Source organism: Protopterus annectens, chromosome 12.part0, assembly GCF_019279795.1.
Source record: "Protopterus annectens isolate FY-2018-M chromosome 12.part0, PAN1.0, whole genome shotgun sequence".
NCBI lineage: Eukaryota > Metazoa > Chordata > Ceratodontiformes > Protopteridae > Protopterus > Protopterus annectens.
Window position 1 is genome coordinate 154,671,596 of NC_056746.1, and position 22,500 is coordinate 154,694,095.

General features: G+C 41.2%; 1 protein-coding gene across 1 annotated transcript in view; it reads left to right on the forward strand.

Moving 5' to 3' along the window:
* The window catches only part of SNX29 (sorting nexin 29), a 3,382,132-nt gene that overhangs the window by 1,540,992 nt on the left and 1,818,640 nt on the right, over positions 1–22,500 (forward strand). Inside the window, exon 15 of the mRNA XM_044089182.1 lies at positions 20,872–20,978. Within this exon, the coding sequence (XP_043945117.1) occupies positions 20,872–20,978 (107 nt within the window). The remainder of the gene's footprint in view (positions 1–20,871; positions 20,979–22,500) is intronic.

Sequence of the window (22,500 nt, forward strand, 5' to 3'; positions counted from 1 at the left end):
GGGTTCTGTCCGTGAGCCAGTTGGCAACCCATCTCGTGACATAGGGGTTTATGTTAAGGCTGGTGAGCTTGTCTGTAATACCTGAGTGGGGAATGGTGTCGCAGGCCTTTGTGAGGCCTTGGTAGGCTGCGTGGACCACCTTTCCCTCATCTATAGCCTTGGTAACTGTCTCAAAGAAGTCCACCAGGTTTAGGAGGCATGATCTGCCCTTAACAATGCCGAACTGGGTAGGGTCCAGTGTTTGGAGGTTCCCAATGTCTCTGTTAATGAGATCCTTGATGATGCGCTCAATAGCTTTGCAGACCAAGCTTGTCAGCCTAATGGGATGATAGTTCCCGGGGTCCGTTGTGGCTCCACCTTTGTGGAGCGGAATAACCGTTGCTGTGCACCACTCTGTGGGCACGTAGCTTGTGGAGAGGCTGAGTTTAAACAGTGTGTTTAGGTGAGGGGTTGGTTCATGTTTGAGTTTGTGTAGAACACAGCCTGGGACATCGTTCGGTCCCATTGATGCTGTGTTTTTGGCTTTGGAGAGGGCTGTTTTAATCTGAGTGTCTGTGATTTCAGGGGCACTACATTTTTCTGGTGTAGTTATGGGCCCTTTTGGGGGTGAGAGGAGGGTGAAGTTTGCACTGAACCGGTCTGCCAGGATGTTGGCTATATTGGTTGGTTCAGTGTATTTTGTGCCATTCTGCACTAACTCCGAGCAGATCTGAGAATTGCCACTTAGATTCTTGACATAGCTAAAGAATGCCTTGTGGTTAACTGTGGAGTCCATGGCAATTCTTCTTTTGAAGCTAGCCTTGGATGATTTTTATGAGGGAATGTAGTTTCTTGCTGATACTGATCAGGGATGTCTTCCTTTCTTGGGATTTTACTCTCTTCTGTACTAGTTTCCTCCTCCTGTTGTATAGCTTGTTTATGGCAGGGGTCCACCAGACTGGTTTTCTTTTCTTGGAGGAGTGAGTCTTGGTTTTGTTTGGGATAGCACAATCCATGCATTCTTGTAGGTGCCCGTAGAGTGCATTAGTAAAGGATTTTGCAGCTTGGACAGCGTTATCCTTTAGCATGGGGACTTTGAAACTTCCCACCTCGGTCTTAAGTAACGTGAAGTTTGCTTTTGAAAAGTTTTTCATGGTGGTTTCTTTGACCAGGCATGGTGACAGAATGTGGATATCCAGAGTGATTAGTTTATGGTCAAATCTAACCAGTGGGGGGTTAACCTCCTGTGTGGAACACCAGTCGCCAATGTTGGTGATGACCAGGTCCAATATGTTGTCACCTCTGGTGGGGGTGTTGACCAGTTGATCCAGGGCATTTCAGTTTATAAATTCTAGGAAATGTTGGGCAAGGGAGTTTGTACTTGAATAGTTCTCCCAGTTAATGTTTGGCTAATTGAAATCACCCAATATCAGGGTGTTTGGTAGGACTTTTATGTTTCCAGGAATGCGGATGGGGGGGTCCTGGCACATGGTGGGTGATCTGTAGCAAGCTATAATTTGAATAGCAGTTTTGCCCATTTAGTTGCACGTGGATGATCTCTGAAGCATCGTGCTGTGCCACTAACCTGGAGGTGTGGGTATCCTTGATGAATATGGATACTCCCCCGCCTTTTGTATTTCGGTCAGGGTTTTGTGGCTGAAATGTATGGTATGAGTTGTAGCCTGGTAGTGCTGGCGTGCTCTCTGGAGCCTTAAACCAGGTTTCTGTTATTGCACATATATCGATTTTCTCCATACTGAGGAGTGCTTCGAGTGCATGCATTTTGAGGTTTAGACTTGTGGCATTGAGTAGCATTACCCTCAGTTTTTTATTACTTGTTCTCCCATGTGAAGTTATTTACCAAAATATGAAAAAAAATCATAATTTCCATAACCTAAGTCCAAAACAAAATTTGATATTTGTACCTGTGTACAACGTATAGGCACATTTCTTTTACCATGTTGGAACTATCAGTACTGTCTTCAAAATGAGGTATTACTTGGCACACTGACCTGCTCCCTTGCAAAGTTATTTACCAAAAAATGAAAAAAATCATAATTTCCATAACCTGAGTCCTAACAAAACTGATATCTGTACATATGTACAGCATTCAGAAGCAGTTGTTTTACCATGTAGGCACATATGATTGTAAATATACACATTCTTGGTGTAGCCAATATACTGCTAAATGGGTACATGTAAAGAGAAAAAGCAAGGTAAGGACCGCCACTCCACTAATGAACCCAGGACAGGCATTTGACTTCATTGGCAAGCAAGGCCATCCGAGCTGTCCGATAGCTGTGCTGGCTACCCACTCAGACAGCTGATACCACTGCAGTCTCAGGACTTCCTTCCATGTCAGCAGTCTGCCTTACCTATGCCTTTTCTCTTTACATGTGTCCATTCAGCAATGGACCTAAGGGATCAAGTTCTGTATTACTAAGCCCTTCCTGTCATCTAAACTCTACACATGCCTGATAAAAGCAGACTAAAAAAAGAAGTATTGCAGGATGGTCACTGATATATTAGGTTGTATGTGGTAGCACTCTCCTGAAACAGCTCTTTCTCAGCATCCTCACCAGCTCCTTACCACAGTTATTTGCCCAACTCAGAAAAATGTATTTTATACAACACATTTCATAATAGAGTTTTACTTACTATACTGGTCCTACTTGGTCATGGGTGTTTTCCATTCTTCTCACAAGCTGCATGTTACCAATCCTGCATAGCTCTCCTCATGCCATTGTGGAGGTCAGTCAAGAACCACACAATGCCCTCCTCAGTTAGGTGAACACCATCCCTTCTGAACAGGTGAACGTCTTCCGCGTTGATGCTGTCATGGCAGATTGTAGATCCACCGACCCTGTGCATCAAGCCATTAATGAACCCATTTTGTAAATGTCCGGCCTTGTGAGCTGCCTGTTGACCGTTTGCTGTTTTCCTTATCTGTCGAGGAATTATATCAGAGCACAGAAAATGACAACGTGGCCACCAAGACTGCAGTTGTTCAAAATTTGCTGTGATTTGAAACTGTAGCCTTCCGAATGGTTGACTGATGACATCATTCCCTCCAATGTGCAGCACAAGAATGTCGGGCTCAGGGTAGATGGAACATTTCTCTTCCAGCAACTGCAATACTCTGTTCAATGCATACCTCTTCTTGCAATCCAGTATACCTTCACAGTGGATGTGGGGAAGCTCAAGTTGTACCAGTTTTCAGTTTCAGAGGCATCGCTGGCAGCCCAGTGAATGTAGGAATGGCCACATACCCACACTGTCACTTGTCGTTCTCCTGGTCATGAAGCCATATCAGTGGCAGAAGGTTGACAAACCTGCAGAGGAAAGAAAATGCAAACAGATTACTACTGATGTTTGACATATGTATTGGAAGACTACATATATATGTATATCATATGCAATACCTGGTTAGCCCATCCAAATCTTCCATCCTATCCACAGGGGCAGTATTTTTTGCATTAGGTACATAAGTGGTAATGACACTGAAGTTACATACCTACTACCCATGAAAACACCAAATTACACTCAATGACTGACAAGGGGGCACAGAAAGGGGCACATGTAAATGGAAAAAGCAGGGTAAGGACCGCTACTCCACTAATATGCCATGGACAGGCATAGGGCTCCAGCTGGTGGTTATCTGAAGTGTCCCATACATGTGCTGGCTGCCCGCTCAGACTGCTGATACCGCTATTGTCTTGTGACCTCCTTCAGTGTCAGTAGTCTGCCTTACTTCTGCCTTTTCTCTTTACATGTGCCCATTCAGCAATGGACCTAAAGGATCAAGCATGGAAGTGATGTAATATTTCCTTGCTGTAGTTCACAAAAATATGAAGCATATAATCACAATGAGGACTTTACTGCATATCAAACAAGTTGTAAAAATGACAGAAACTGGTGGGGGGATGGCTTGAAATGACTGTATGTAGACAAAAACCCAAATCTAGCTTGCGCATTCATTAATGTGATAATGACTTCTATTTATGTGAATAACAGTGAAACTGCTGAGAGTTTTACATGAAAAGTGATAATGACTCAGTGTTATATTGTAACTGCACTTATTGTTAATGTGATAATGAGGTGCATTTCATTACTGCAAAGTTATGCATGCTCAGACACAGGTGATAACTGCTGCACATAACCTGTTGAGTTAGGCATTCATTATATTACCTTATGCAGCTGTTATGTAACACAGACTCAGTATCATCTGTTAGGAGAAGACCTGAGTAATTCAATAAAAATAGTATAACACTTAGATATTACTGAGCCCTTCCTGCTCTCACCTAATTTCCACGCATGACTGACGTAGCCAGGAGAAATGCCCAAAATATATGCTAGCTCCATGCTGGTAGTAGTCAGCAAGTGATGACCTTTACTTCACTCAGGTAACTACTGAGTATAATGTTGTTGTGTCTTTCGGCTTTTCCCGGTTAGGGGTCGCTACAGTCTAACTTTGGTCCGCTAATGATTGGCAGTTGATTTTTATGTGCCGAGTTGCCAGCCCTGATGCACAACCTTCAACGAAAGTACTCCCATTCACGCAGGTCTCCATGCAGAAGATGCTCTAGCTGAGAGTCGAACTGGTCAGCGTCTTACTGTGAGGCGACAATGCTACTGCAGCACCACTACCGCGGATTAACTACTGAGTATAATCACAAAGAGAATTACAAGCAGAAATGGCTAAGTTATCTGGTCTATCCATGTAAGAATTAGTCCAAACAGTAGTAATTCATGTCATCTCATCTAACCATTCCTTTGGTTACAATAAGACACAGAAGTAAAAAAGGCAGAAATATTGTACAAAATATCCGGTTGAGCAATGCCAACAATCAGCAATAAAATACTAAGCCTGTCATACCACCCAGACATTATTCAATAGAAAGAAAGACTAAATCAGAATATACTTTCAGAATGTTTGGATATATTGATCAGCGCTGTTGCTGTTATCCATCATTCCAACATTTCTGCATAACCAGGGACACTTTTAAAATGTTAGTATTGTTAATTTGAGATACTGATGGAATAAGAAAGTGACTTACTAAATTCAGAGAACAGGTCATAGCACCATAGTACAAATTACAGTAAGCCAGTGAATCAGTATAACACAGGCAGCTACCAGGATAATAAAATGGCCAAATGGAATTTCCAATTATGTTAAAGCTTTTCTGTGACACGCTAATGAATTATTTTCCCCAGTAGCCCCATCAGTTGTTTGTGATGTGTATGCACAAGCACCAAAATGACACAAGATACTAATTTGCCCATTCCTCATGTCGGCAGTCTGACCATGTATGCAGAATCCCTCCCCTGATACACCAATGAATTATATGCCCAAGCAACATCTTCATTAGTATTTGCAGGTATACACATGCACCAGAATGAAACATTCACCCAAGCGACCCCCTTCAGTAAAATGTTGAGATATGCACAATCACCAAATGAAACATTTCCCTAAACTTGGTATGGGCAGACCCTAATTTAAATAAGCAAATGGCCGGTTACACAGCCTAAGGCAGTGATGGCCTCCCTTTTGGGTTTGGCGTGTCAAAAGCTGCTGACACAAAACAATTACGTGCATTTCACATGAGCAACAAATGCATTATTATTTCACATGCACACAAACAAGCCTGCTGTCGAGACCACCCCCAGCTGCTTGCATTTATGAGTAGGGTACATACTGTCAACTTGGGGTGTACTCCATTTTGGCACTGAACCCCTAAGTACCATCTTCTCAACACTTCAGTGTAAACAGAAATAAAAGATGAGCATCACTTATTTTCCTTTTGTGTACTTTGACCATTTTAGTTTGTAAAAGCAATTAAAACAATTGCATGCTTTGTGAAAAGTGAGCATTTGATTTTAATTCAGAAATATGCAATGATATACATTTAACAATTTATAACTAAGATTATATAGATGGGCATGGATTAAGTGTTTCAACCTCGGAGCATTTGGGAGCTAGAGCAGCTTTTAAAGAAATAATTGCCATGCCAGTAACATAACTAGAAAGTACTATGACATCATGCTTGGCATTTTCAGGAAGTAAGAATTTCATAAAAAAGGCAGTACTAACTTTTTAGACATCTGTGTAAATGCACTATACACAAGGACTTCTTATTACTGGTGGCACTCCCTTAGTAACTGACTAGTTCAGAGTCACACAGTAAGGAAATGGAGGCAGAAGGAGTCAAGTCCGTAATGGAGGCAGAAGGAGTCAAGTCCGTAATTAAGTTTCTTAGAAGTCCAGGGCCTTAATCCTTTTGTGCTAAAAGGCAAGGCATATTTATTTTTGTATTTGGTAAAAATGGAAGCAAAGTCTTACTTCTTGAACCCTTTTCATCTATGACTCCATCATGGTAAAAATTAAATGTAGTGTGTATTTGTTGTTGTTGTGACTTTCGGCTTTTCCCGGTTAGGCGTCGCCACAGCGGAACTCAGGTCCGCTAATGATTGGCAGTTGATTTTTACGTACTGAGTTGCCAGCTGTGACGCACAACCTTCAACGTATTTATCTATATCTACACACACACACACACACACACACACACACACACACACACACTGAGAAATCCGTTATGTGCACTCCTCCATGCTTCCAAGCTGCATTAATTTTAGGTTCTTATGCTGTCACTCTGTTTACACATAGGAACAGCATAGTAAAAATGAAAAGAAGAAAAAAATTGGTTGAACTGTAATTCCTTATTCTGAATGCTTTCATTCCCCTGTTAGTTGCTCGATCCACTTCAGGGTCAAGGCGGATCTGCAGTACATACTCATACATAGCCTTTTATTGCAGATTGCAGTATGTCATGCATTGACATTTATTTTTCAAGCATTTTTCTCCCATATCTGCTGACAATCTGGCCACTCTAGCTCTGGACAGGTTGACCTCCAGGCAGCCATAGGAGGTGATTATGCCCACATCAACATCACAACATCTTTATGGCCTAGCCTATACAGTGATTTAATTTCAGATATTTTTCTAAAGACTGGGTCTCACACTTGGTAAGAAAAATGGCACCAGTACTGACCAACATATGACAGTGGCAGAATAAAATAGATTTGCTTCTGTCTGGTGTTTGTGCTGGTAATGTGTTGATTATAAATGTAGAAAATTCCTGTAATAAAAAGATATATGTTAGCCTGCTGCATTTTGTAAAGGATACAAAGTTTAAAACTCAAATGTATGTCATTATTTAGTGACTTAGCCCTCAGTGATTTGTCAAAACATGACAGATTTTATGAGCTATATCAACCATAAAGAAATGCACTTCAAAAAGCACAAAATCAGCAAATCACAATATACAACTGCTAAAAACAATGTGTATTGATGAGTGGTTTTCTGGTAGAGGAAAAAACAGCTGAGAGTCCTGATCCCATGTGCAACCATTTGTTCATGTTATTTGGTACTGGTTTACTCTAGGATCACACTGTGATTCACTTACTTTTCTCATCTTCTGCCAATTTAGGAAAATGCAAAACAAAACATATGCCAACCAGCACCGCCATAAACACTACCAGCTCTTATGTATGCCACTTAAAGTTCAGCCTATGTAGAAAACAAAATGACCATAATAGCATACGATAATCTAACAGGGCTTCTAACAACATCTTTCACTATACAAAATCTCTTGCTACATTTGTAACTAAGGGATAAATGCAAGGCAAAAGGGATGCAAGGATGCAAACAACTACACAACCTCTGTACTGTTCTTAATACCTTAACGTTCATATCTAAACAATTTACTGCAGAACTTGAAATAAATGAACATGTCAAAGCTTAACACTCCAAATCTTCCATTCTTATAAATCCCAACAGAAAGCCCAATCAGCCTAATTTTTTTTTAGATTGCAAATTGCTCTACTTATGCCTTAGATTTCTACTACTGCATTACAACACACACACACACACACACACACACACACACACACACACACCAAGCAGCCAACAGAATAGGCTTATGTCATAGGAGTGTGGTGCAACTTGGGAGCATTTGAAAAAAAATTTCATAGCTTTCTTGCCCTGCCTCATCTTCTCTGATCAGCCAAGTGTAGCAACGATCCTACAGTGTCTGTTGTAGTCTCTATTCAAGAGAACAGCGAATAAACAGTAAATAGCATAATAATATTAGGATACCAGCCATTGAATCAACAGCACTTTTTACAGAACATAAATGAATGAAATAAATTTTGCAGACAGTGAAGCATTATTGAAGGAACCAGTGCTGCTAAACTCTGTGTGATAATGTATATACACACAAACATCAACAGATCAACGAAGAAAAATCTCTAGACAGCTCTGCACCAGTAACCAAGAAGTAGAAAGCACACAATAGACAAACGCAACAGTGTTCAGAAAAAAACAGCGTAACAGTACATGGCTAAACTGTAAAGCTTCAAGTTGAGAATGGAAGAAGCTGTACTACTAAAACAGTGAGTTCTGGATTACACCTTCAAGTTATTAGTGCACTAACATTTTTGACGAAGGAAACTGAGGCAACAGTGCTGTGAAGGTAGGATATGGAAACTATACAGAAGCAAAAAACACAAACTCTACAGGAACTTTAGAATGCTTCTGTAAACTGTAAGTTAGTTTCACAGGCAATGCGGTCACAAATACATACAGAAGAGACTAAACAGTTGGAAACAAGCATAACATGTCACAAGCCTAAATCGTGATGCTAACCGTGGGACTACAACAAGTAAAGGCAATGCCAACACACAACTACTTGCAGCTAAAAGGTTAACTTGTTCAGAAATTCAGGATGTATTGCAGCCACAAAGAAAACCTCAAACGCTTTTCAAAGATTGAGTGTAAGGGACTAGACCATGATATAGTGAGGACGTACAACAGCAAATAAAAAAAATGTGGAAAATGCAAGGCCATTCTAGTGTGTGATTCTCCTGAGTGGTGATAGACATACCTCTAGGTAAGAAAAAAAAATCTCCATTGCAGCTGCAGTCACCTTGCTAGATTTTCAGGCTTTCTTGGTGGAGCTGTCGTGGCAGTATCTTCAAACTCGCGAACCGGCACACAGAATTAAATGGTCTGGCAAAATAAACAGCAGGATCCAGTAGCAATTTAGGCAGCTCTGCAAATGTCAGAAAAAGAAAGGGAAATGCTATTGCAGGACCCACTATTTATTTTGCCAGATCAAAGAGAAATTACGTGTAGGGGTAGAGGTGTTATGCAAGTGGCAGCTTAGACTGGAAGAATCTAATTGGCTGCCACCACTTGCTTCATGCAATGAATAAAGAATTGGCTTGCTGTGATAAGACCTGTATAGAAATGCATGGTGAGCCAGTTGTCTCCTAAAATTCAAATATAAACCTCATGTAACTCCACACTTAAAGTTGAGAAAGTATCTGAGAAAGTTCAGGTACTTTTTCAACTTATTTTTCACAGGTGGTGCATCAATATGACTGTAAAGTTTCACGCACTTCTGGAAGGCACTCTGGTGTAACATCCTACAACTGCTACCGTCACATAGCGCGCTCGGAGTTAAGCACAGAGGCACTATGGGACTGTACTCAGGATTAATGAGTTAATAGAGCTAGACATATTAAGATCAGTGAAAGAAATAGACTGCAGAAGGTCAATAAAAATCATAAAGTCATAAGTTTGATAAAACAAATGAACACAGTAATTAGGACTGTTCATAGAGACCCATGCGATATAACAGAAGTAAACAGGATATATTACTGTGCAGCGCTAAATTAATGACTGATAAAGTTCTAACACAAGAACACAGGGTAGTGAGGGAAAGGAAGGGGAGAAATTGAATATCACCATGGAAGAATCGAATAGAGAAAACTATAGAGCAATTAAGACAAGACGTGTCACTGTTAGAAGAATATAGAAGAGGGAAGAGAAAAACAAAATACTTAGAAAGATAGATGTGATAACAGCAATGCGCAGTATTAGAACAGATCAGGATCAGTCATGCACTATCGCAAATAAACTAAAAATCTCAGCACAGGCGGAAAAACTTAAAAGATATGCAGATAAATATAAAGGAAAAGTACAAAATAAGCAATTTATTGATGACCCACAAAAGTTTTATAGAGAACTGGGAAACAAGGTAAAAGGAATTGAAAGGCCACCAAATAAAAGAAGAAATAGATACATTTTGGAGAACTATCTGTGAAGATCCTGTGGAACATAGATGTTAAATGGATAGAAGAAGTAAATGAAAGAATAAGAAATTTAAAAGTACAGGATCTGAAGTCTTTCTGTCCTAACTTACAGTTTTGGAGTGACTGACTGGCCCCAAAACGTGCTGGATAGATTAGATAGGAAAACAAGAAGGATGCTTCATGCTCACCAAATGATTTGTAAAAATCAGTGCATACCAAGGTTATATATTCCCCGTTCTGAAGGAGGGATGGGCCTCCTTAAAATAGGTTACATGTGTAGATCTGCAATAGTGGGACTACACGCATATCTGCTGACCTCACAAGACTCAAATGTAATCAAAGTTTTGAAACATGAGGAGAGTAAATCTAAGATGACTTCCCTGCTTAGTCTAGCAGAGGCATATCAGTGTCTAGCTAGAATGGAAATCAACCACAAATAGATAAAAATCAGGCAGTAACTGAATGTGCCAAAAAAAAAAAACAAAAGAATATAAGCTGAAGGACCAGATGAGAAGGCAAGAAATATGGAAAATGCATAAATATAGTTGCAAATATAGAAAACTTCTGGAAGAACCTCATGTTGATCAGGAATTAATGCAGGAATGGTTAAAGAGAGGTGAATTTAAACCAAGTGTGAAAAAGTGTAGCCATCTGGATACATTGAAAGTTGTTAGACTGCTTTTGAAATTCTGTGTTAACTTAGCCAGGGGGGTTCTGCTTGCATTATAATCTGTGCTGGTCACATTTTTTAATCATTCTGCTCATCTTCCGAGTGGTTGGCTGCTGAGATTCACCTGTATAAATTAACTGACAAAAGCTGATTTAAGTATACTTTTCTCTGCACTTATTTAAGATTATAAATTTGTAGATCATCTTTATATGTAATACAGGGAGATAATACTCCCTGTCTCTAGCTGCAGTTAGTCTTCCACCCCCCCTACCCTCCCCCCCCGTTCTTATGTGGTATTATACCATGACCCCTCCAAAACGTGCATGCTGATTGGCCAGCATGCACATTGTAAATCGAGTTATACTAATGGAAAAAGGTCCGGTCGCCCGGACTTTTTTCCATTAGTATAACTCTACTTTTAAAACACTGTCTCACTATGTTAAAGGGGTTTAACATAGCGAGACAGCTTTAAAATAAGCAACAGAGATCTCCGTTGCTTATTTTAAAGCCGTCACGCTATGCTAAACCCATTTAACATAGCGAGACAGGTTTTAAAAAAAAAGCAACGGAGAAAGCAAGATCTCCGTTGCTTTTTATTGCTATGTTAAATGGGTTTAACATAGCGAGACAGTTTTAAAATAAGCAACGGACATTTCCGTTGCTTATTTTAACTGTCTCGCCATATTAAACCCATTTAACATAGCGAAACAGTAAAAAGCAACGGAGATCTTGCTTTCTCCGCTGCTTTTGCTCAACTCTGATGTACTGCGCAGGCGCAGTACATCAGAAATGCCGCGGATGCCAGACATCTGCGGAAGGGCAGTAAACAGGCATTATACTATGCCATTATTTAAGAAAAGTAATAGTTTCTTTTCTTAAATAATGTCATGATAATAGCAATAACCACTTCTGGGTGGGTAATGCTGGATTTACCCACGGTTGGCTTTGTTTGGTACCTCGGGCTTCCCCCTCGGGACCAAACCACGCCAACCGTGGGTAAATCCAGCATTACCCACACCCAGGCATGGGTTATTGTAATATTAATCTTGGTGGCTTTGGAATTACCCACCCCTGCTGTATCTGTTTTTGGACACTCCTACTGGGCCCATCTCATTTGCTCACTCAAATGAGTACAGTGAGATCATATTTTGATTTCAGACACTCCTACCAGTCCCATCTCCTCTGCTGTGTAGAGAGAACACTTGGGAAGGACATCCCCTATAGCATTTTAATCTGCTCTGTTCCCTCCCTCTCCACAAAAAAAAAAAAAAATACTTATAGTTTCTTGAGCTGCTCTTACTTAACTGTCTTCTACCTTAATTTGTTGTTTTGTGTGCTTTTAAGTGTTTTAGGTTCTTATCTGATTTTCCATAAACTTGTTTTTGTCATTTTTAACATATCTGCAGTTATTTAAACTGTATTTGCCTTAATTTTGCTACACACTTGTGTGCTAGCTTGTACTGCATTTAAAGTGTTTTTGCTACTGTCATTAGCTCATTCTTTCTAATAGAGAGAACTTTTTGAGAAAGCCAACCCACTTAACTAAAATATACATATATCAATTCCAAGCATGTTTTCTTCCTTTCCTGTAAGTAGTCTAATTAGTCTAATCCAGATACAGATTTGCTATATCCAGGACTGTTTGTAAGCTTCTGTGCCCCAAGCCTTTCTGTGTTGGAGGGAAGCCTTCTAGCTCATCAGTGGGAGTGGTAAGCACTAGGTAGGCTGTCTACCACAAGAGTGGTTTCTGGCCCAGAAATTGTAGTTTATTGGCCATTTGGGCAGTTGTTCCATCTCTTTCAACTTTCTGGTTTAAAAGCCAGCATTTGCGCTTGCTTCCTACCTTGCCTGTAACTAGTTTAGTCCAGATACAGATTTGCTGTATCCAGGAATGTTTGTAAGCTTTTGTGCCCCAAGTATTTCTGTGTTGGAGGGAAGCCTTCTAGCTTATCAGTGGGGGTGGTAAGCACTAGGTAGCTTATCTACAACAAGATCCAGATACAGATTCTTAGTTTTAGCACATGAATTTACTTATCCGTGCTCAGCACTTGTTCAGAACTTGTTGTAAGCACTAAATAAACTACAAATTACTACAGCACTCACCCTTCCTCATTACCTAGAGGCAAACAGTTTTGGTACTTACTTTCCTCACTTGCTTAGAGAAAAACAGCTCTTGTACTCACTTTCCTCACTTATCTAGAGGAAAATAGTTTTTTATTCAGGCATGGCAAGGGTCAGCTCCCAGTGTTCTCTCCTGTCTATCTGATGAATCTGGGCATCTTGTGGCAATGTAGAAATTGCCTCATGTACATAGACAACCCTCTCCTACCACCCAACACTACAACCTGTGAGAGATGCACTTATCTAGTCAAAGTGGAGGCAAAGCTCTCTCCAACCAAGACTGAACTTGATAGTCAAGAGGAGAAGGTAAACACTTGCACCACACCACACTCATCACATAGTCCCACTAAACCTACACCACGAAAATCCACACATAGAAACACAAAAACATTTGCAGAGGCTCTCAATAATAATCTGCCCAAGCAACAGAGACCTCCAAAGTAGAAACACAAGCAACCTCCCACCACCAACACAACCCAAATGACACACAGCCCACAGACTCAGTGTGCCACTCAACCACAGCCCATAAGGCAAAACAACGTACCCAACACACTAGTCATAAGTGACTCTATAGTCAGACACACTGATGTCCCACTCACCAAGCTAAACAAGGAGAAGGTCACTGTCAGCTGCTTGTCGGGTGCCAGGATCCGCCACATAACCCACGCACTCAGGTCACTCCACAACAGTTACAAATATGACTCTGTGGATTGCCCATGTTGGTGTGAATGACCTGAGACATACCTCTCTGAACTACATGAAAAGAGACATGGAAGAACTCTCCGATCTTGTAGCCCAGGCAGGTATGACCCTAGCCCTGAGTAGTATCCTGCCATCGCCCAGAATGATACCGCAGTACAAGGACAAAATGATTGACTTCAACAGTTGGCTAAGCTTCTGGTGTCATTCTAAGGGGATCCAGTATCTGTCTGCCTTGGACGACATGGTCGACAGACCACGATGCTTTGCCAGAGATGGCCTGCACCTGTCATCCCCTGGGATTTCGGATACTGGCAAAGGCTCTTGCCGCCCCTATAGTGCCTTTTGTAGGCAAGGTTCAAATGACAAATTCACCACCATAACAGGAACAGGCAAGCAAAAACTGAGGGTAATGCTACTCAATGCTAGAAGTCTAAATCTCAAAATGCACTCACTCGAGGCACTCCTTAAACTGGAGAACATCAATGTCTGTGCAGTGACTGAGACCTGGTTCAAGGCTCCAGAGAGCACCCCTGCATTACCAGGCTATAACTCATACCACACTTTTCGGCCATCTAACCTGGACTGGAACACCAAAGGCGGAGGTGTGTCCATATTCATTAAGTATATCCACACCTCCAGGCTAGTTGCTCAGCATAATGCATCCGAGGTTATCCAAGTGCAACTAACTCTGGGCAAAACTGCAATCGAAATTGTAGCTTGCTACAGATCCCCCACCATGCCCCAAGATTCCCACTCCTCTTTTCTTGATATACTGGAAAATATTATGGTTCAACCAAACACCGTAATATTGGTCAATTTCAGCTACTCCACCATTAACTGGGAAAACTACTCATGTACCAACTCCTTCGCTCAGTGCTTTCTGGAATTCATAAATTCCAATGCCCTGGATCAACTTATCCACACCCCCGCCAGGGGCAACAGTATCCTAGACCTAGTCATTACCAACATGAGTTCCACACCTGAAGTCAACTCCTCGTTGGTCAGATCCAACCATAAGCTAATCACCCTAGATATCCACATCCCACCCCCAACCCCCATTAATGAATCCGCAGTAAAAAAAAAATTCTCCAAAGCCAACTTCATGCTTCTTAAGACAGAAGTGGTACTTGATGACAACCATGCAGATGGACAATACAGTTACGACTGCTGAATCCTACACAAATGCACTCTATAAGCACTTACACAAGTGCATGGATCGTACTATCCCAAACAGAACCAAGACGCTATCTTCCAAAAAAAAGGAAGCCAATCTGGTGGTCCCCTGCCATAAACAAAGTCTACAACAGAAGGAAGAAACTGTTGCGAAAGAGAGTAAAATCCCATGAGTGGAGGAGCTCCCAGGTCAGCCTCAGCAAGAAGCTGAGATCCCTTATAAGACCCTCCAAAGCTAGCTATGAAAACAAGATTGCCACTGATTCTAAGGACAACCACAAAGCATTCTATAGCTATGTCAAGAATCTCAATGGCAACACCCAGATCTGCTCTGAGTTACAGCACAATGACACAAAAATTACAGAACCAACTGATATTGCCAACATCCTGGCAGATAGGTTCAGTGCTAACTTTAGCCCCCTCTCACCCCCTAAAGGGCCCATATCTATACAGGAAGAATACAGAGTCCCTGTAATCACAACTTCACAGGTAAAAGCATCACTCTCTAAAGCCAAAAACACAGCATCCATGGGACTGGACAACATCCCAGGCTGCATTTTACACGAACTTCAGAACGAACTGGCTCCCCACCTAAGCACCATGTTTATATCATAGCCTCACATCAGGCTTTGTGCCCACTGAATGGCACACAGCAACAGTTATCCCACTCCACAAAGGGAGAGCCACCACTGATCCTGGGAACTGTCACCCTATTAGCCTGACGAGCATGGTCTGCAAGGCCATGAAACTTATCATCATGGAATTCATAAACAAAGACATTGTTAACCTCCAAACTCTGGACTTCACCCAGTTCGGGTTTGTGAAAGGCAGATCTTGCCTCCTGAACCTGGTCGACTTCTTTGAGGCAGTCACCAAAGCCGTAGACGAGGGTAAGGTGGTTCACACAGCCTATCTTGACCTTGCCAAAGCTTTCAACACCATCCCCCATTCTGGAATTATAGCTAAACTCACTAAACTAGGTATAAATCCCTGTGTCACAAGATGGGTAGCCAATTGCCTCACTGACAGAACCCACACTGTAAAAGATGCAAACTTCAAATCTGACTTCAAACCAGTGACAAGTGGAGTAGCACAGGATTCAGTTCTGGGACCTCTCCTGTTTGGCATCTACTTCTCTGAAGTACAGGCTAACACAGAAGACCTCTGGCTAACAAAGTTCGCAGATGACTGCAAACTAGGAGCTATAGTCGAGTCCCCAAATGATGTGGACATCCTACAGAGGGGTCTCACTGAGACAGATGTCTGGTGTCAGAGCCATGGCCTCAAGCTCAATGCCAAAAAGTGCATGGTCATCCCCTTTGGTAAAAACTCTGTACCCATAAACTACCACATAGGCAGCAGTGTTCTTAGCACCGAATGTGTGATACGAGACCTTGGGACCCAGGTGGACAGTAGTCTCTCCTTTGATAATCACATTGCAACAGTAGTCTTCTACATGGCACACCTCATCACAAAAGAGTTCTCATCAAGGAAAAGAGAGGTCATTGTTCCCTCTACTCGACACTCATTAGACCCATTATAGAGTACAATGCCCCTTTTGGAATGTACCTCACAAGACATCTGCAGCATCTGGAAAAGCCACAGAAGTACCTCACCAAGAGAATTACTGGCCTCAAATGGATGCCCTACACTGATCGTCTAAAAAACTCCAGCTTTACTGTGTAGCATATCTCCTACTCTGAGGTGATCTCTGCCTAATATATAAAGCTATGTCAAACCCAGAGCTGTTGGACATGCTACACCAAAAGAAATCCCAATCCATCCGAGCTACATTCTCTAGGGACCTAAACCTTGTCACCACAATAAACAGGACTTGCTGGAGGGATAGATTCCTGTCCCAGAGACTTCCCATACTCTGGAACAGGCTACCCATCTATGTCAAGCAAAGTTCCTCATTAACACTCTTCAAGAAAAATCTTGATGAGTGGATGGGAAATAGGAAATACACCCCAGGGATCACTTCTGTGGCTCTGCTTGACAGGGGCACAGGAAATTAACTTTCTTGGGTTGGCGTAAGCCAGGGAACTTTGTTGGTTAGGCTTACTTAGGCCCTTGGGCTGATAGCCTAGTACCTACCTATGAACCTAAGAGATAATAGGTTAATATTGGTGGCACGAGATAGTGGGCTACATACACATTGGTGTACAAAGTCCATTGAACAAGTGGGAGAAATAGACAAATGTAGGTTTTGTAAAACAGAATTGGAAATAGGTGCATATCTCATTGCTGGTTGTGACATACTAATGGCAGAATGACTGTATACTGAAAGGGATAATAGTGTGGCAAGACTGTTGCACTGGAGATTGTGCAAACATTATGGTACTGAAGTGGCTGAAAAACACTGGAAACATGAGCCGCAAAGCATCATAGAAAATGATGAAGTCTACATTACATTGGATCACACATTACCAACAGTTCAAAAGATAGGTGCTAGAAAACTGAATGTAGTGGTCCATGAAAATTAGAGAAAAGTAGCATTGATCATTGAAATCGCTACACTCAGTGACTGCAGTGTCTTGCGTACAGAGAGACACAGAGTCATAAAATATTAGAATTTGCAAAAGATACCCAGACAGTTCCAATAGTTGCAGGAGCAACAGGTTTTATAAAATAAAGTATCTACAGTCGTATTTAGATGTGTTAATAATGCATGTAACTGCATACAAATTGCTGAAGGAATCATTACTAGGAGCATTGCGGGTGTTACGAACTGCACTTCTGGCTAACAAAGATTGAAACAATACTAATTTCATAAACTTTAATTGTACTTTGACTTAGGAATGGGGTCCATTCCTGTCGTGGACTTGGAGAAATTAAAAAAAAAAGTTCTGAACAGTCTCTTGATGAATCATGCCAGCTACACACCCAGATACTTGAGACCCACTTATTTATGTAAATGCAGATTTGACTTTTATTTTGTCTGAAGGATTGTTAACTGTTTGATGAAATTTCCATCTTGTCCTTGTTAATCGCCTGAGTTTTGAGTTCTGAGGTTAATATCCTGAGATCTTTGTCAAAGCCATATTGGCATCCCTAATGGCTCTAATGACATTTCTGGATCTACCAGGAAAACCGTTAGATCATCTGCAAATGTGTTTACCTTCTGAACTTTGCTGTCCACTGTGACTCACTGTACTGCTTGAGCTTCTGCAGTAGTGTATGCCAGTGGCCGAGTCACCAAAAGCAGGAACAGTGAGAATACTTGTGCCTCATATCCTAAGCCTACATTGACCCAAGTATATCTGCTCCAGTTTTTATTACTATAGATGAGTTGTGGCGCAAACATTCCAGTATACTCAGGTTCATAGGTAGGTACTAGGCTATCAGCCCTGGGGCCTATACAAGCCCAGCCAAAAAAGTAACCCTGGCTTTTGCCACCCAAGAAAATTATTTTCCTGTGCCACTGTAGAGCAGAGCCACAGAGGTGATCCCTGGGGTGAATTTCCTATTTCCCATCCAGTCGTCAAGATTTTTCTTGGAGTGCTAATGAGGAGCTTTGTTTGATATAGATAGGTAGTTTATTCCAGAGTATGGGAAGTGGGACAGGAATCTATCTCTCCGGCATGTTCTGTTTATTGTGGTGACAAGGCTTAGGTCCCTAGAGTGTGTGGCTCAGAGGAATTGGGATTTCTTTAAGTGGAGCATGTCCAACAGCTCTGGGTTTGACATAGCTTTGTATGTTAGGCAGAGATCACCTCTGAGTAGGCGAAATGCGACGGAGTAAAGCTGGAGTTTTTTTTGAGATGGTCTGCGTAGGGCATCTGTTTGAGGCCAGTAATCCTCTTTGTGAGGTATTTCTGCAGCCTTTCCAGTTGTTGTAGCTGTCTTGTGAGGTAAATACCAAAAGGGGCGTTGTACTCTATAATGGGTCTATTGAGTGATGAGTAGAGGGGAACAATGACCTCTTTTTTTTTTTGGATGAGAAACCTTTTGTGATGAGGTGTGCCACATAGAAGGATTTCCTGACTACTGTGGCGATGTGATTATCAAAGGAGAGACTACTGTCTACCTGTGTCCCAAGGTCTCTTATCACACTTTCGGTGTTAAGTATACTACCACCTATGTTGTAGTTCATGGGTGCAGAGTTTTTACTAAAGGGGATGACAATGCACTTTTTGGCATTGAGCTTGAGGCCATGGCTTTGACACCAGGCATCTGTCTCAGTGAGGACCCTTTGTAGGATGTCCACATCGTTAGGAGTTTCGATTATGGCTCCTAGTTTGCAGTCATCTGTGAACTTCGTTAGCCAAAGACCATCTGTGTTAGCCTGTACTTCAGAGAAGTAGATGCCAAACAGGAGAGGACCCAGGACTGAACCCTGTGGTACTCCACTTGTCACTGGTCTGAAGTCAGATTTGGAGTCTGCTACTTTCACAGTGTGGGTTCTGTCAGTGGGCCAGTTAGCAACCCATCTTGTGACATAGGGATTTATACCTAGTTTAGTTAGTTTATCTATAATTCCAGAGTGGGGGATGGTGTTGAAAGCCTTGGCAAGATCTAGATAGGCTGTGTCAACCACCTTACCCTTGTCTATGGCTTTGGTGACTGCTTTAAAGAAGTCTATCAGGTTTAGAGACATGATCTGCCGTTTACAAACCTGAACTGGGTGGGGTCCAGAGTTTGGAGATTACCAATGTCTTTGTTTATAAGTTCCATGATGATACGTTCCATGGCCTTGCAGACCACGCTCGTCAGGCTAATGGGGCGGTAGTTCCCGGGGTCCATGGTGGCTCCCCCTTGTGGAGTGGGATAACCGTTGCTGTGCACCATTCAGCAGGCACAAAGCCTGTGGTGAAGCTATGACTGAACATGGTACTTAGGTGGGGTGCCAGTTAATTCTGTAGTTTGCGTAGAATGCAGCCTGGGATGTTGTCTGGTCCCATGGATGCTGTGTTCTTGGCTTTGGAGAGTGTGGTTTTTACCTGTGCAGCCATGATTACAGGAACTTTGCATTCTTCCGGTATAGAGATGGGCTCTTTAGGGTGTGAGAGGGGGGTAATGTCCTTATATTTATCCTGCTCCAGTGAGTAGACAGTTATGCTTCTGCGAATATTTCTTCTTTCTGCTAAAAAGGAAGAAAAAGTACAGTAATGTGGTATGACCACCCTTGAGCTACTAGTTTTGGAAACAAAAGTTCTGTACATCCCTCCCCATATGTGAATTCACTCCAGGTTTGTACTTACCAGTTTAGGAAGCCATACATGAAGGAACTCCACCCTGTCCTGTTCTTTCCTCTACAGTCCTCTGGTTTACCAAATATGTGCAAGTTGAAACACTTGAATCTTTCTTCTGTATTGTTAAAAGGGCTGAGATTGCTAGTGTTCCACCATGTTTTTACCTCCTTGGTCATCTCATTACCGTTGAACTAGCAACATATTGACTTCCCAGTGTAGATCTAAATTATGTGATTTAATATCTCAGCATAGTTTGTTTTGGATGCTTTTTTTGTGGATTTTTAAAGAAAACAGTTGGTGTAAATATTTTGCCTGCCTGAAATAACTGTGCTATTGAAGTCTCCTACAACACTAGAGCAGTGAGCTGTGATGATTTGCTGTTTTGTTAAATTCTGTAACTCCCTTCTTTGAGTTTTTCATTTTACATGTGTTTAGCTTGCCAGCTTTTCTAGAAGTCTAAACCTATAGAATTAGGACTATCAGATTCTGAATATTAAAACCACAAGCATAAATTGAGTGACTCTTCCAAAGTTTCAATAAACAATTGACCAACCAAAACCTTACTTAGAATACAAAAGCCTAAATATTACACTAACATAAAGAAAGATTACATTGTAGTGGACATCTGGAATAATTTGCAGGAAAACATAAATGCCTGTAGCTTTCAAAAGTTTTAAGTCAAGGCTAATTTCCTTTGAGTGAAGAAAAGTACAAGGATTAACACCTCTGGGCAATGGAGAAATGGGCAAACTCATATTTACATAGACATACTCACACACGCGTTTTGTTTTTCCTTGTGTTAGATAAAATAAAATGAAACTTTGTGAGAGCACCATCTCATTATAATTTGCCTAACAGTTGCTACTTTGTTTTTAGTTCTTCCAGGCCATTGGAACTCTGATGGGGAGTTAACATTTCCAGAGCCCAAACCTGTGGTAGATACTGAAGAACTGGCAAGTTCATATGAACGGAAATTGATTGAGGTAGGATGGATTTGTGTATGTGTATGTTTTATTAGCCTTGGTTGCATCACCTAAGGTTTTTTCTTTTAAATGTGTCCATACAGATTCAGATTACTGTGATAAAAGTTATATTAATTTTGATCTTGATTCTGCTAAGACAAGGTCTTTTTTAAATTCTCTAGAACTTATGTCACATTATTTCTAAAAAATAAAATGCGGTTTCATTTTTGTAATGTGTTCAAAATCCATGGATGATGATCTCCTTTGCAGTTTACTAGCTAGACTCCTTGCCTTTTTATTTCATAATTTCAGTTGATGTTGTTTTGTTATTGTAGGAGTCATACAATTCTCTAAACAAAAATAGTTTTTCAGAGTGGAGAGCTGTGGATAGAAAGTTGAAATAAAGTTAATATAAAAAAATAAGTTCCCAGCTACAGAAGCCAGAATAAGCAGCAGAATGGGGTAATATGAGCTCATGGAGATTCGGACAGCTGTGTCTAAATTTGCCCCACAAAAAGAACAAAAATGTAGAACATTCCAGAAACTGTTGGATAGTGGCAGGGAGTGGCGGCTGAAGATTTAGGCCTTCAAAGGGTGAAAAAACTAAGAGAGAAGATCCAAGACCTGGTGGAAGACAAAATTGCCTTAAAACAGTGGTATAAGATCACAGTAGGAGGTTAACTGAGTTGAAGAAACTGGTAAGATGAAAAAGGTGCATGGTAGATAATCTGGAAAATAGATTCAGATGCTGCACTACCAAGATCCTGGGAATACAGGAAACTATGTCTGAGGGAGAGCTGGAAAGCTGCATGGAGGAGTAAGGAAGACTTGATTGTGTAGATTGTAAGACAAACTGTTAAGAGTGGTACCACTAAGTAAGAAGAAAAAAGTTAATTTTTTATGGTGCTGCTTTGCTTATGAACCTCGGGGCTTCACAAAAATTAAAACTAGAATAATGCTATAACAAAGCTGTTAAATTTGCAGCACATAACCCTTAAAGAGAACCCACTACTGTATAGCACTGAAAAGCCTAAATTGGTTAGAAGTGCCCCATCAACTTATATATACATAGCTTCTCACCACCTATAAAAGTATGCAGCAGCCATCTGCCTGTCCAGCAGTAAAAAACATTCTACACATTCCTAGTCGGTCATTGTGATCCGGTGACCAAAAACTCCTGTCTGTCTACAAACCTAGTAAATCTGCTGGGCATTGTCTGTACTTGTACAAGGTTGGTAAGGCCTGGAACTCTTAACCGGTATCCATTAAGTCTATACTTTCCCTCCTATCTTTCAAAACCAATCTGAAAGACTTTAGCCAAAATATGTCTCTGTTCCGCAAATATGAAGAAGTACCTTTTTCATTCCTTATACCTCCTTACTCTCCCTACTTCATTTACTCCCTTACTACTATCAAGTTGTCTTCCTTGACTTTCTCTCTAAATATACCATAAGCCTGTTTTTCCTTCACTTCATATTGCAATTCCTATTTTTGTTAGACTAACTTGCCTTTAATTTCTGTACAAATTGTCTAAAATTTCTGT